A 16,332-nucleotide genomic window follows, 5' to 3' on the forward strand; every position below is an offset into this window, starting at 1 on the left:
GGATTCGTGAATTATTTGGGAAAATTTGTTCCTAAACTCTCAGATGTATCAGCACCATTACGATCACTGTTGAAGGAAAGTAATTTGTGGATATGGGAAAAAACTCATGATGAAACATTTAAAAAGCTAGTCCATTTGGTAACATTATCTCCAACCTTAAAATACTTTGACATAGAAAAGCCAGCAACTGTGCAGTATGATGCTAGCCAATTTGGATTGGGAGCTTCCCTGATGCAAGATGGTAAGCCAGTGGCATACATTTCCAGGACTCTTAGTAAGGCAGAATCGTCATATGCACAAATTGAAAAAGAATGCTTAGCAGTAGTTTATGCTCTTGAACGATTTGAACAGTACTTGTTTGGAAAACATTATATAACAGTTGAAACTGATCATAAACCATTAGAGACCATCTTCAAAAAACCATTGAATTCGGCCCCAAAGCGGTTGCAGCGAATGCTTCTCAGACTGCAAAGATTTGATTTCAATATAATATATAGACCAGGAAGAACAATGTTCATCGCAGACTTTTTGTTTCGAACACCCATTACAGGAGTTAAATCACAAGGAATTGGCTTTAGCCCCGCTCAACTCCTCATGAACCGAAGAACACAAAGCAAACTGCCAATAAATAAGAGCTTACTGAAGCCACAAGTTCCACAAAATGTTCAGAATCTATGGGAACGTAAAAAGAGACAGTACAAAAGTCAGTATGACCATGGAACCACAGAGCTGCCTCCATTATCGATTGGCCAAAGCGTGTGGTTAAAGAAACAACCCCAACTGAAGAATGCGACATGGCTTGAGGGTAAAGTTGTTCAAAAGGAAGGGAGGAGAAAGTACATTGTGCGCGTGGAAGGAAAAGACTACATTCGAAATAGACAATTTTTAAGAACTTAAAAACATTTTGGAAAAAGGAAGATGTTGGTAATGTTCATATGTTAAATAACATATGTTCTTTAATTGTATTGATTTTGTTGTTTATTTATGTTTTGATTCTGTTTTGTCTTGAATTGTGATGAAGACACTTTTATGATATTACAGTACAATATTAAATTAGTTTTATGAAAACTGTGTTACTTTATATAAGTTAAGTTATCAACATATACGCTTTTCATTTTAGTTCCGAAACTATTGTAGCAGACAGCTGACGTGCGTATTTGTAAACAGCTTGGTAACCTCGCACCGATGACTGATGTGTTTTATTACGTTTATTATTGTTTTAGTGTAAAAAATCAAAATTAGTGATATACGTAGTGCATTATAAGAAGATTTAAGTGATTTTGAAGGGCTGGTTGATGATCCTGAAGAAGTAAGTAGTGATATTGATGTAAATTATCAGCCAGATTCCAAGCTATAGTTAGGCTATGCATTCTTAGCTAAACGCTATGTACCGAAATCTGTTTTTTGCCCATAACTTATTTATTTGCAAACCTACTTCCTTATATTATTATATTGTTGGAATCCTCATAAAATTCTGAACAATGTGGCTATTTTAAAATATTTGTAGACCTATAAATTATAACAATTTATTGAGCGCAAACATACATTTTTGTCATTTATTTTATAATTTTTTAGAAATGTTTTTTAGAAACCCCACAAAAATTGTTGAAGCCCATAATTAACCAAAAAAAATGATATATAAAACAGTATACTTTACATTGTTTTTAAGTTTCTAAGATACATTTTAATAAAACCCTGCGATTGCGCAATAAATGGGCGAACATTAAGACCAAAACTAGAGACACTTGGAGGGATATATTAATATATAAATATATATATACATATGAATTTGAACTGATGGTGTTTATAGCTTCTAGGGACATCAAAATGAAAAAGTAAGTCGGTCCCGGGACTAAGTCTTACCATGAGACCTACGGTAATAGCTTATTCCCTATAGGGAAATTCGCTAAAACACACCAAAAGCAGTTTTGGTATAAACAGTTGGTCTGTAGACACACAGTACATTAAGATAAGATACCCATCAAATACCCAATTCCACGTATTGAAGACATTTTTGTAAAAAAGAGTAGGGGTAAGTACTTTTGTACTCTAGACATCAATAATGCTTATTTACACATGACAATGGACCAAGAAAGTGTGCTACTTCAAACAATCAGTACACATAAAGGACAGTATAAGGTAAATAAACTCATGTTCGGAATTAAAACTGCTCCGCTATGGCAAAGGTTTATGGACAGAATACTTCCGGTATTGATGGCGTTCAGAGTTTTTTGACGACATTATTATCCAAGGTTCAACTGAATTTGAAGCCTTAACAAGGGTAGAGTGTTTTGATAGTCAACAGGAGTCACAACCTCAAACTAAATAAAGACAAATGCAAGTTTTTTTCAAACTCAAATCAATTACCTTGGACATACTATAGAACAATATGGTCTACACAAGAACAAGGACAAGGTGGAAGCAATCTTAAAATCACAAAAACCGTCAAATGTGTCAGAGCTACGAATAATCCTGGGTTTGGCTAATTACTACCAGAAATCGATCCCCAACTTGAACACAATCTTGAATCCACTACACAATCTATTAAGGGCACACACAAAGTTCGTTTGGACCAAAGAATGTGATGAATGTGTTGAAAAGGTTAAGGCTGAGATGAGGTAGCTAGTGACCGGGACCTTGCTCATTTTGATCCAGATCAAACTTTAGTGCTATCCACGGACGCTTCCCCAGTCGGATAAGGAGTAGTTCTTTCTCACCGATACAAAGATGGAGCTGAACAGCCCATTTCATTTGCTTCTCGATTTCTCACCGCAAGTGAGAAAAAGTACAGTCAGATAGATCAAGAGGCACTGGCAATTTACTGGAGATTGAAGAAGTTCTATAAGTATTCTAATGGCAGAAAGTTTATCCTCACAACAGATCAAAAGCCACTTGTTTCAATTTTCGAGCCACACAGAACCTTGCCCACTATGACTCCCACACGGCTTTTTAATCATGCACACTTCCTCTCTGGCTTTGATTATACTATTGAATATAGGAATACAAAATTACATAGTAATGCCGACTACATGTCTTGCTTTCCAAATGAACATCCACCGACAAATCAAATCAATCAACATGAAGCCTTTTTCATAAACCAAATTGAAACAATGCCTGTAACACATGAGAACATTGCACAAGAAACAGCAAAAGATAAGGACAACTTACAACCTATTTTAAAAGCACTTTAAAATGGCACTGATTTGAAACACATTGGTTTAAAGAATAATGAGTATTCCTATTCACTTCATGATGGATGCATTTTACATGCTTCCAGAGTAGTGATTCCTGAAACACTGCAAAAAAAAGTACTCAATGAACTTCATTTAGGACACTTAGGAGTTGTAAAAATGAAAAATCTTGCAAGAAGTTTTTGTTACTGGAAACACATTGACTGTAACATAGAAGATCTAGCAAAATCTTGTCGTCCATGCTGTTTTAAACAGAATCATCCTGAAAAAGTAGATGTCTATCCCTAGTTCCACCAGGACCTTGGCAACGAATGCACATCTACTTTGCGGGTCCAATTTATGGTCAGTAAAATTTTTTTGTTATTGTTGACGTCTATTCAAAGTGGGTTGAGGTAATACCAACCAAAACAACATCATCTAATTGGTGTATTTGACAGCTTAGGAAACTCTTCTATACCTTTGGTTACCTGTTTACGTCAGTCTCTGACAACAGCCCTAACTACACATCATCCATTTTCAACCAATTTCTACAAGCATGTTGTGTCACACATAAATTCTCTGCCCCATTAATCCTGCAACCAACGGACAAGTAGAGAGATTTGTTCAGACTGTAAAGAAACAGTAAAAAGCAATGGAAAATGATGGAGGAGATTTGCCATACAAAATAAATCACCTTTTAATGTCACTAAGAAATGCCACAAACGCTACAGAGCTCGGCATATAAACTTATTAGTGATAGGCGGATCCAAGAAAATGTCGGTACCAGATCCGGATCTTCGGATCCGGATCCAGATACACACTGTCATAAGGGCGGGTTAAAAAAAACGTAATTAACAGAATGCCAATTTAAATCATACTTTTATTATTTTTTATCACGTAGCTTCGGGTGAGATTAAAATACTAACGGGATATTTTTGAGACAAAATTATAGGCTGTTAGCTTATCATCCAGGTACAAAACTAAAAACTAGAGGTGTGAAGATATCCGAAAAATCGGGTCGTATTCAGTTCGGAAAGATACATGCCATTGCCATATATGTTATTTATTTGTATCAAGAGACAAACACTGAAACATGGCCTTGCCATATAAGTTATTTGCACCAAGAGACAAACACTAAGACATGACCTTGCCATATAAGTTATTTGCATCAAAAGACAAACACTGAGTCATAACCTTGCCATACAAGTTATTTGCATCAAGAGACAAATACTGAGTCATGGCCTTGCCATATAAGTTATTTGCATCAAAAGACAAACACTGAGACATGGCCTTGCCATATAAGTTATTTGCATCAAGAGACAAACGCTGAGACATGGCCTTGCCATATAAGTTACTAGCTGTACCCGCGGGCTTTGCCCCGTTTAACTTCATGAGTATTCGCATGGCTCATTCATGTCCTGGTTGAAGTTCGTTCGCTACGCTCACTCACCTTTTGGTTGGAAATTAGCTGTTGTCATAAATTAAAAAAAAAATAATAGTGCTGCACCCTGTTGGTAATCCTTGTAACTTTTATGCTATTGAACATCATAGAACAGAACCAACTTGTTTAATTAATTGAAACAGCTGTTAAGATTCATTAATTTCTTTTAAATATGAAAAACTATAAGGTTAACATGGGGAACTACAGAGCCACTGGGGCGGAGCCCAAAAGGATTTTTGGGATAATAATATGCTTTAATGTTAATCGGGAATGTGAGCTATCATCATGCCAAATTTCAGCCCAATCCGTCCATTAGTTTATGCGTGATTGAGCAACACACACAAACACACACACAAACTCACTAACTTTCAGATTTATAATAATAGTAAGATTTGCATCAAGAGGCAAACACTGAGACATGGCCTTGCCATACAAGTTATTTGCATCTAGATACAAACATCGAGACATGGCCTTGCCATATAAGTTGTTTGCATCAAGAGACAAACTCTCGGGGAAAAAACGGTCTTGTACATGGATACAGACAGCTTTGTGTTAGTAAAAAAATCTGGAAAACATCGGGGTTGTATAGTGATACAGACAGATTTGTGTTGGTAAAAAATCGAGGTTGTAGAGTGATATATACAGTTTTGTATGTAGTAAACAAATCGGGGTTGTACAGTGATACAGACAGCTTTGTGCTAGTAAAAATATTCGGGGTTGTAGAGTGATACAGACAGCTTTGTGTTAGTAAAAAAATCGGTGTTGTACAGTGATACAGACAGCTTTTTGTGTTAAAAATCGGGGTTGTACAGTGATACAGACAGCTTTGTGTTTAGTAAACAAATCGGGGTTGTACAGTGATACAGACAGCTTTGTGTTTAGTACACAAATCGGGGTTGTACAGTGATACAGACAGCTTTGTGGTAGTAAAAACATTCGGGGTTGTACAGTGATACAGACAGCTTTGTGTTAGTAAACAAATCGGGGTTGTACAGTGATACAGACAGCTTTGTGTTGGTAAAAACTCGGGGTTGCACAGTGATACAGACAGCTTTGTGTTGGTAAAAAATCGGGGTTGTACAGTGATACAGACAGCTTTGTGTTATTAAAAAATCGGTGTTGTACAGTGATACAGACACTAGACAGCTTTGTATTTAGTAAACAAATCGGGGTTGTACAGTGATACAGACAGCTTTGTGCTGTAGAGTGATACAGACAGCTTTGTGTTAGTAATCAAATCGGTGTTGTACAGTGATACAGACAGCTTTGTGTTGGCAAAAACTCGGGGTTGCACAGTGATACAGACAGCTTTTTGTCTTAGTAAAAAATCGGTGTTGTACACTGATACAGACAGCTTTGTGTTGGTAAAAAATCGGGGTTGTACAGTGATACAGACAGCTTTTTGTGTTAGTAAAAAATCGGGGTTGTACAGTGATACAGACAGCTTTATGCTAGTAAAAAATCGGTGTTGTACAGTGATACAGACAGCTTTGTGTGTAGTAAACAAATCGGGGTTGTACAGTGATACAGACAGCTTTGTGCTAGTAAAAATATTCGGGGTTGTAGAGTGATACAGACAGCTTTGTGTTAGTAAAAAAATCGGTGTTGTACAGTGATACAGACAGCTTTTTGTGTTAAAAATCGGGGTTGTAGAGGGATACAGACAGCTTTGTGCTAGTAAACAAATCGGGGTTGTACAGTGATACAGACAGCTTTGTGTTTAGTAAACAAATCGGGGTTGTACAGTGATACAGACAGCTTTGTGGTAGTAAAAACATTCGGGGTTGTACAGTGATACAGACAGCTTTGTGTTGGTAAACACTCGGGGTTGCACAGTGATACAGACAGCTTTTTGTCTTAGTAAAAACTCGGGGTTGTACAGTGATACAGACAGCTTTGTGTTAGTTAAAAAAATCGGTGTTGTACACTGATACAGACAGCTTTGTGTTGGTAAAAAATCGGGGTTGTACAGTGATACAGCCAGCTTTTTGTGTTACAGTAGAACCCCTCATATCCGGCCTTGGTTTTACCGGTCCTCTGTTTATCCGGCCCCTTTCAGGAAGCCAATATAAAAATTTTTTTCTCACACTTTACAGACGTTTAGATACAAGCACTAGTCTTTGTGACTGCTTAAGTCATAAAATAAATTGTTCTAATTATTTATCTGTTTGTTTATACATTTATTTGCTGAGTCACTATACTCAGTTGAGCTAGTAGGCCTAACCTCTGATCAGTTGGCTGATTATTTCCAAAGTGGGCTTAGTACAGTAGCCTACAGTACGAGTACATTAATTTTTGTATTTCACAAAATGGTTAAAAATGTTGAGTAGAAATGCAAGTGGTATTTAAGTCCTAATGATCTTTAAGTACAATTTATTGTCATTTTTACCTCCATTTAATATGTTTTGTTACCTGGAATCATAATATTTGTAGCCTACATTCATTACTTACAGTAATGACTTTAACCTACAAATATTTTTTTCCCTTTTTACAAACATGTTTATTTTTCTAAAAATGATCCCAGAACAGAATTAAATGATACTTTTGATTGCATATATTGATTACCTATTATTATTAGGTATGAATTGTCATTTTCATAGTAGGTTGGTTTATCCGGCCAAATCGTTATCCGGCCAGGGGCTTGGTCCCGTGGTGGCAGGATATGAGGGGTTCTACTTGTAAAAAATCGGGGTTGTACAGTGATACAGACAGCTTTGAGTTAGTAAAAAAATCGGTGTTGTACAGTGATACAGACACTAGACAGCTTTGTATTTAGTAAACAAATCGGGGTTGTACAGTGATACAGACAGCTTTGTGCTAGTAAAAACATTCGGGGTTGTAGAGTGATACAGACAGCTTTGTGTTAGTAATCAAATCGGTGTTGTACAGTGATACAGACAGCTTTGTGTTGGCAAAAACTCGGTGTTGCACAGTGATACAGACAGCTTTTTGTCTTAGTAAAAAATCGGCGTTGTACACTGATACAGACAGCTTTGTGTTGGTAAAAAATCGGGGTTGTACAGTGATACAGACAGCTTTATGCTAGTAAAAAATCGGTGTTGTACAGTGATACAGACAGCTTTGTGTTTAGTAAACAAATCGGGGTTGTACAGTGATACAGACAGCTTTGTGGTAGTAAAAACATTCGGGGTTGTACAGTGATACAGACAGCTTTGTGTTAGTAAACAAATCGGGGTTGTACAGTGATACAGACAGCTTTGTGTTGGTAAAAACTCGGGGTTGCACAGTGATACAGACAGCTTTGTGTTGGTAAAAAATCGGGGTTGTACAGTGATACAGACAGCTTTGTGTTATTAAAAAAATCGGTGTTGTACAGTGATACAGACACTAGACAGCTTTGTATTTAGTAAACAAATCGGGGTTGTACAGTGATACAGACAGCTTTGTGCTGTAGAGTGATACAGACAGCTTTGTGTTAGTAATCAAATCGGTGTTGTACAGTGATACAGACAGCTTTGTGTTGGCAAAAACTCGGGGTTGCACAGTGATACAGACAGCTTTTTGTCTTAGTAAAAAATCGGTGTTGTACACTGATACAGACAGCTTTGTGTTGGTAAAAAATCGGGGTTGTACAGTGATACAGACAGCTTTTTGTGTTAGTAAAAAATCGGGGTTGTACAGTGATACAGACAGCTTTATGCTAGTAAAAAATCGGTGTTGTACAGTGATACAGACAGCTTTGTGTGTAGTAAACAAATCGGGGTTGTACAGTGATACAGACAGCTTTGTGCTAGTAAAAATATTCGGGGTTGTAGAGTGATACAGACAGCTTTGTGTTAGTAAAAAAATCGGTGTTGTACAGTGATACAGACAGCTTTTTGTGTTAAAAATCGGGGTTGTAGAGGGATACAGACAGCTTTGTGCTAGTAAACAAATCGGGGTTGTACAGTGATACAGACAGCTTTGTGTTTAGTAAACAAATCGGGGTTGTACAGGGATACAGACAGCTTTGTGGTAGTAAAAACATTCGGGGTTGTACAGTGATACAGACAGCTTTGTGTTGGTAAACACTCGGGGTTGCACAGTGATACAGACAGCTTTTTGTCTTAGTAAAAACTCGGGGTTGTACAGTGATACAGACAGCTTTGTGTTAGTTAAAAAAATCGGTGTTGTACACTGATACAGACAGCTTTGTGTTGGTAAAAAATCGGGGTTGTACAGTGATACAGCCAGCTTTTTGTGTTACAGTAGAACCCCTCATATCCGGCCTTGGTTTTACCGGTCCTCTGTTTATCCGGCCCCTTTCAGGAAGCCAATATAAAAATTTTTTTCTCACACTTTACAGACGTTTAGATACAAGCACTAGTCTTTGTGACTGCTTAAGTCATAAAATAAATTGTTCTAATTATTTATCTGTTTGTTTATACATTTATTTGCTGAGTCACTATACTCAGTTGAGCTAGTAGGCCTAACCTCTGATCAGTTGGCTGATTATTTCCAAAGTGGGCTTAGTACAGTAGCCTACAGTACGAGTACATTAATTTTTGTATTTCACAAAATGGTTAAAAATGTTGAGTAGAAATGCAAGTGGTATTTAAGTTCTAATGATCTTTAAGTACAATTTATTGTCATTTTTACCTCCATTTAATATGTTTTGTTACCTGGAATCATAATATTTGTAGCCTACATTCATTACTTACAGTAATGACTTTAACCTACAAATATTTTTTTCCCTTTTTACCAACATGTTTATTTTTCTAAAAATGATCCCAGAACAGAATTAAATGATACTTTTGATTGCATATATTGATTACCTATTATTATTAGGTATGAATTGTCATTTTCATAGTAGGTTGGTTTATCCGGCCAAATCGTTATCCGGCCAGGGGCTTGGTCCCGTGGTGGCAGGATATGAGGGGTTCTACTTGTAAAAAATCGGGGTTGTACAGTGATACAGACAGCTTTGAGTTAGTAAAAAAATCGGTGTTGTACAGTGATACAGACACTAGACAGCTTTGTATTTAGTAAACAAATCGGGGTTGTACAGTGATACAGACAGCTTTGTGCTAGTAAAAACATTCGGGGTTGTAGAGTGATACAGACAGCTTTGTGTTAGTAATCAAATCGGTGTTGTACAGTGATACAGACAGCTTTGTGTTGGCAAAAACTCGGTGTTGCACAGTGATACAGACAGCTTTTTGTCTTAGTAAAAAATCGGCGTTGTACACTGATACAGACAGCTTTGTGTTGGTAAAAAATCGGGGTTGTACAGTGATACAGACAGCTTTATGCTAGTAAAAAATCGGTGTTGTACAGTGATACAGACAGCTTTGTTTGTAGTAAACAAATCGGGGTTGTACCGTGATACAGACAGCTTTGTGCTAGTAAAAATATTCGGGGTTGTAGAGTGATACAGACAGCTTTGTGTTAGTAATCAAATCGGTGTTGCACAGTGATACAGACAGCTTTTTGTCTTAGTAAAAAATCGGCGTTGTACACTGATACAGACAGCTTTGTGTTGGTAAAAAATCGGGGTTGTACAGTGATATAGACAGCTTTATGCTAGTAAAAAATCGGTGTTGTACAGTGATACAGACAGCTTTGTTTGTAGTAAACAAATCGGGGTTGTACCGTGATACAGACAGCTTTGTGCTAGTAAAAATATTCGGGGTTGTAGAGTGATACAGACAGCTTTGTGTTAGTTAAAAAAATCGGTGTTGTACACTGATACAGACAGCTTTGTGTTGGTAAAAAATCGGGGTTGTACAGTGATACAGCCAGCTTTTTGTGTTAGTAAAAAATCGGGGTTGTACAGTGATACAGACAGCTTTGTGCTAGTAAACAAATCGGGGTTGTACAGTGATACAGACAGCTTTGTGCTTGTCGGCGGTCCCCGCTCCTGCAAGCGCCACCTACTGATGTCTGCTGTCCAATCAGTGCTCTTGTACGGTGCTGAGGTCTGGGCCCATGTGCTGGAGAGGCATGTTTTTTGTAAAAATATTCGGGGTTGTACAGTGATACAGACAGCTTTGTGCTAGGAAAAAATCGGGAAAAAATTTGAAAAAACCGGATCCAGCCCAAGATCCGGAATTTTTTTAATTCAATCCGGTGCCGGTTCTAGCTCGGATCCAGCGGATCCGGTAGTCCGATATCCGGATCCGATCATCACTAGAACTTATGTTTGGGAGAAGAATAAGGACCAGGCTGGATCTTATGAAGAAACACCAAGATCACACACAAATGCCCAACATATGTATGTACTAAAATCAAAAGAGAATGTTTATGTTTGTTTAAGTTTATATTTTTTATTCAGTGATGATAATCGTTAAATTAAATCAGTTATACATCCTCTTATGTTTTATTTACTATAATTTAAGGACTTGATAATATGTTTAATCAAAATATTTTTAAGTGTCTAAAATTGTACCAGTAATTATTTGAATTTTTCATATTCCTGTGTCAAAATTTAGTAGTTTGACCATAGTGGTTTGACAGCAGGGAACTTGCCTAGTACATAATGAATTTACCTGGCTCTTGGAAGGCGAGGAAGGTCTGGAGAAGAATACTGCTCCAACAGATTCCAAAGTCGCTGAAACATATTCAAATATTTAATCCTAAATAGTAAAAAGGAAATAAATTATCAATGACCTAACAAGCATCTGTATTAGTATAGAATGTATTTCCACATTTCTCCTTACATCCTGCAAATGATTGATTCCTACCTTTCGGACCATGTCTTGCTTTTTGACACCACCGAAGGTCAGCGTCAGGTCTCTGTCACTCCTGGGGCTGCACAGGGATCGATCTTTGGACATGATCTCTGTGCGGCAGTCTTCTAAGACTCAAAATGCCAGACGAGACCCCCCTTGTTGACGTCGCTGCTCTGGTTGCAGGCAGAAACGTTGAAGAAGCAGATCTAAAACTTGGTGTGCCCAACTGGAGACCAAGCCGTATGCCAAATATATTGGTGTTATGATTGACAGCAAGATGTCTTTCGGGGAGCAGATTAAGCAAACCATTGACAAAGCCGCTAAGAGAGTTGCTCTCTTTAATAGGCTTATGCCAAACGTCGGCGGTCCCCGCTCCTGCAAGCGCCACCTACTGATGTCTGCTGTCCAATCAGTGCTCTTGTACGGTGCTGAGGTCTGGGCCCATGTGCTGGAGAGGCATGTTTTTTTCTGGAGACGCCCATGTTCTTATGTGTTTTCTACGCCTATGGCATTTTTTTAAGTTTTGAAAGGGGATGGTCCAAACCCTGGTTTTGTTACTATCCAACATCAACCTTTTTAAAACTTTTTTATTAGCTCACTTTCTTGTCTGGTACAAATTTTGCAATCAATTTTATACTAGCTTCCGATGAGCTAGATACTCGAAACTTGAAACGTAGCTCACAAATGAAAGACAATGCAATATTATATCATTTAATAATTAATTTTCATATTTCCCTTGGGCTACGCCCCATGGGCTTATTTTTATTAACTCGCTTTCTTGCAAATTTTGATACTTCCCAATGAGCTAGAGACTTGGAACTTGAAACATAGCTCATAAATGGATGACAATGCAATATTATCATTTAATTTTCATATTTCCTTTGGGCTACGCCCCATGGGCTGGTTTTTATTAGCTCCCTTTCCTACAAATTTTTATATAAATTTTAAATGAAGTTCCCGATGAGCTAGACTTGGAATTTGAAACATAACTCACAGACAATGACAATGCAATATTATATCATTTAATTTTCACATTTCCCTTGGGCTACGCCCCATGGACTTCCAAATTTTCCATGTAAACATATCAATTAATTTAAGTCAGCTGTAAAATACTTAAATTTGACAGTTCAAAGATCAGAGGTTAAGAGGTACAGGTTATGCTCCCAAGAGATTCTTTATATAAACAAACATTTCAAAATAAAGATAAACAATCTGATTGCAGATATAAAGGGGTTTGTTAATAATGTCAATTGTTATTTATTTAGTACTAGCAGAGTACCCGTCCTTCGTACGGGGTTGGAATATAAGTATAAAATCCTTATTGCAGTTATACTCAAGCTTTGCATTTGCAATAAGGGAGGACACAGTTTGATAAAATTTGCTTTTTTAAATTTAAAGTATTCTATAGTATTACACATCTACCATAGCCATAATGTTCTACCACTTCACCTAAACAATAGAGAAAAATAAATTATCAACAATTCGCAAAATATCACAAATTATTCATGAAATGAAAAACATAAACATAACTGTAAACAATCCTACTTTGTCAGTTCTCATTGCGAATCACAGTTTTTTGTTGCTGCTTAATTCAAATTAGCTGTTTTCATAAATGCAAAAAATATAGTGCTGCACCCTGTTGGTAAATCTTATAACTTTTTCATGATTTTCCATATCATAGAAGCAACTTTTTTAGTTGAAACAGCTGACTAAATTCTTTAATTCCCTTTAAATATGAATACTCATAAGGTTAACATGGGGAACTACAGAGCCCGAAAGGATTTTTGAGATAAGAATATGCTTATATGTTAATCGGGAATGTAAGCTATCATCATGCCAAATTTCAGCCCAATCCGTCCAGTGGTTTATGCGTGATTGAACTTCAAACACACAAACAAACAAACACAAAAACTTTCACATTTATAATATTAGTAAGATTCTATAAAGTAAACAATAAATTTAATAGATTGATATATTTATAGTCAGTAGGTAGGACATACATTCAATCTAATACATAATTATATGAAAAGAAACTAAAAAAAACCTTAGATTTCCCACATGCCTCTGTTTTAATCTGATACAGATGATTAAAATAGATTTAACATCCACACAAATTAAAAACTAAAAAGTAGAAAATAATTTATAAATAGGCCTATGTGGAGAGTTTTAAAAAAGTGTTTTATTTATAAATTATTTTTATATAGCATCATTCATTCATAGCCCAATGACAAATGGCATCTTGGTATCGAGCCAGTAACTTTCTGATTTGAGGACACAGACAAGTCATAGTACAGTACAACTCCGATTATCCTGGACCAGACCCCATTCGGATAATCGGAGTTTTACCGGAATTCTGGGAATTTAAAGAAAAATCCCCATTTTCTGAACTAAATGAACTTTTAATTAATAATAAATGAAATCACAACATTTTTACAGTTTACAATGCATGTACGAGTGTTATATACATGTTATTAAGATAATAGTGGTCCATCAAAGTCCAAAAATACACACTTGCTAAATTTAAAGTACAGTACTATCTTACTTGTTGAACATTTCCACCAACGTGAGCTGCTTGGCTGTTTTCAGACATTTTTTTGCAGCCAGATCGCGCATCCGTTTAACCGTTAGTAGTTGTAGGTGATCGCACTCAGGTTGCCGCTCCATCCATCTTAATGCAGTTTCAAGACAATTAAATGCTTCTGAAGCTGACGGTCCAATATCACTTTCAACTTCCATGTTGACTTCTTCTTCCTCCTCAACAATGTCTTCGGAAACACTTTCAATGATCTCTTCATCACTTAGGATTTGATACCCAGGATCTGACGAATCACTCATGACCCACTCTCCAACCACTTCAGTACTCACTTCTGAACATCCTGGAATTCGTATAAGAATGTTTCTTAGTTCTTCGAGTGACATATCATCTTCATCTATCTCATGTTCTTGTTGTTGGGCATCTTGTTCTGCTCTCTCCTTTTCCTTCTCTTGTTCGGTTGATGAGCCTTTCAATTTATTCCATGCACGTCTTAAAGTCTCTGTTTTAACCAGGCTCCATGGTTCCGCTACCATGTAAGCACAATCTTTCAAATTTATCTTCTTGTGATTACTCAGAACACATTCTTCATCCTCTCCTTCGACTAGAAGATTCCAAACTGCCTTCTGTAGTGGCGTTTCATTGTCTCTATAACGGACTGGTCCATTGGTTGCAATAGGCTTGTAACATTTGGCAGTAAAAAGATTTTTTTGAACTGGCCATTATCTCGTTCCATCAAGTCCTCAGTAGGATGTGTTGGAGCATTGTCTACAGTCAAAAACACCTTACTGTGCTCTTTTCCCAGAGATTTTTGATGTTTTTTTACCTCGGGAATGAAAATTTCGTCATACCATTCGGTGAACAATGATCCAGTCATCCAAGCCCTAAGTTGGTTTTTGTGGTGAACGGGAAGTTTTTTTACATTTTTAAAAGCTCTAGGCCTTTGAGATTTGCCAATTAGAAGAAGGGGAATTCTGTGGTTTCTTGTAGAGTTAGCACAGTTAAGGACTGTAACACGGTCCATACTTATTTTATGTCCAGGTGCACTACTCTCCCTTTTGGATGCTTAAGTAGTCTTAGGTAAGGCTTTCCAAACAAGGCCGGTTTCATCGGCGTTGTAAATGAACTCTGGATCGTAGGATTCAGTCACAACTTTAAAGGTTTCAATGAACTGTTCTGCAGCGTTAGGATCCGCCGATAACTTCTCACCACTTAGGTCAACTTAGGTTCACGGACACCATGCCTGGACTTGAAATTCCTTAGCCACCCGTTGCTTGTTTTAAAAGTCGCATTACCAAGTTTTTCAGCAAATAATTTTGCTTTCTCGCAGAGAATAGGGCCGGAAATCGGGTTTCCCAAAGATCGTTGCTGTAAAAACCTCTTGAAAACAGCATTTTCTAAATCTATACGTTTGTTGCAGTCTTCATTGATTTTCTTGAAGAGCTTCCACCTTTGTTTTCAAGAACTGATACAAAGTTTAATAATGTAGCCTTGTTCTTTTTTATGTCCGAAATTGTAGCCTTTCCAACACCATACATTTCAGCTAACTGCTTTCCAGTTACACCTTTGTCGGATTGCTCTAAAATCTTTAATTTATCCGCTAACGATAACACAAAGTGTTTTCTTTTAGACACCATGATAAAAAAAAGTGTCTTGGTCTGTAACAGGTTAACAACACACTGACAACGACAGTCTCAATCAGATCAAAGGATATGAGTAGGAAGGGAGAAAGAAGACAGTAGCAGTAGCCAATAAAAACCGTGCGTAGAGATAGTGACTCACTCCCCCGCCCTTCGCCTATATGTACTAGTAGTTTCACGGGAGGAGGAACCATTGTAGGCCATATAGTAGCTTTGCGGAGGGACGAACAGTAGCGCTCAAGGACGTCTGCCGTCTTCAATAACAAATATTTGATATTTTGCGAATCTTATTTACTATAGCTTTACGTTTTTTGAATTGTTGAAATAAGCGATTCGGATAATCGGCGATTCGGTTAATAGGAGATTGGATAATTAGAGTTCTACTGTATTTACAAGAGGATTATCACATTGCCGGTTTGATGTTGAGAAAAGTCATTAGCTTTTCTGTACTAGTTAAAACTGGGCCCAGTTCAAGATCATTGGTATTTATCGATACCAATACCAACCCTTCTACCAATGTGTGTTGCTGTCTTAATGTAATCAAATGAAAAAAACAGTTATTTGTGTTTTCATTGAAAAATACAGTTACAACAGTTACAGTTATTTATAGTAGAACCCTCCCGTCTCCCCCAACCAATATACAATTTGCATCCAACTTTTAACTGCACTAAAGCAAGTATGAATATTGAATGAGTCACTAAAATGTATCAGAATTTTTACATGATGATTTTGCACTTGACAAGTTTATGGAGCACATTATATTTTTTTTTGTTGTACTTATTGAGTAATCGAGTGTTTTAAAAATGCCAACAAAGGCTTTAAATATATTACAACTGTTATTGATCTTATAAAACTAATTACAATAACTTAGTAAAAT

At 36.9% G+C, this 16,332-nt stretch overlaps 1 protein-coding gene across 2 annotated transcripts in view; it reads right to left on the reverse strand.

Moving 5' to 3' along the window:
* The window catches only part of LOC128994176 (E3 ubiquitin-protein ligase TRIM37-like), a 154,782-nt gene that overhangs the window by 9,606 nt on the left and 128,844 nt on the right, over positions 1 to 16,332 (reverse strand). For both annotated transcript variants that reach the window (XM_054418650.1, XM_054418575.1), the window contains exon 17: positions 11,100 to 11,161. In XM_054418650.1, the coding sequence (XP_054274625.1) occupies positions 11,100 to 11,161 (62 nt within the window). The remainder of the gene's footprint in view (positions 1 to 11,099; positions 11,162 to 16,332) is intronic.

This window comes from Macrosteles quadrilineatus, unplaced genomic scaffold (genome assembly GCF_028750875.1).
Source record: "Macrosteles quadrilineatus isolate MER2022 unplaced genomic scaffold, UCM_ALF_1.0 Scaffold_1__1_contigs__length_201487025, whole genome shotgun sequence".
NCBI lineage: Eukaryota > Metazoa > Arthropoda > Insecta > Hemiptera > Cicadellidae > Macrosteles > Macrosteles quadrilineatus.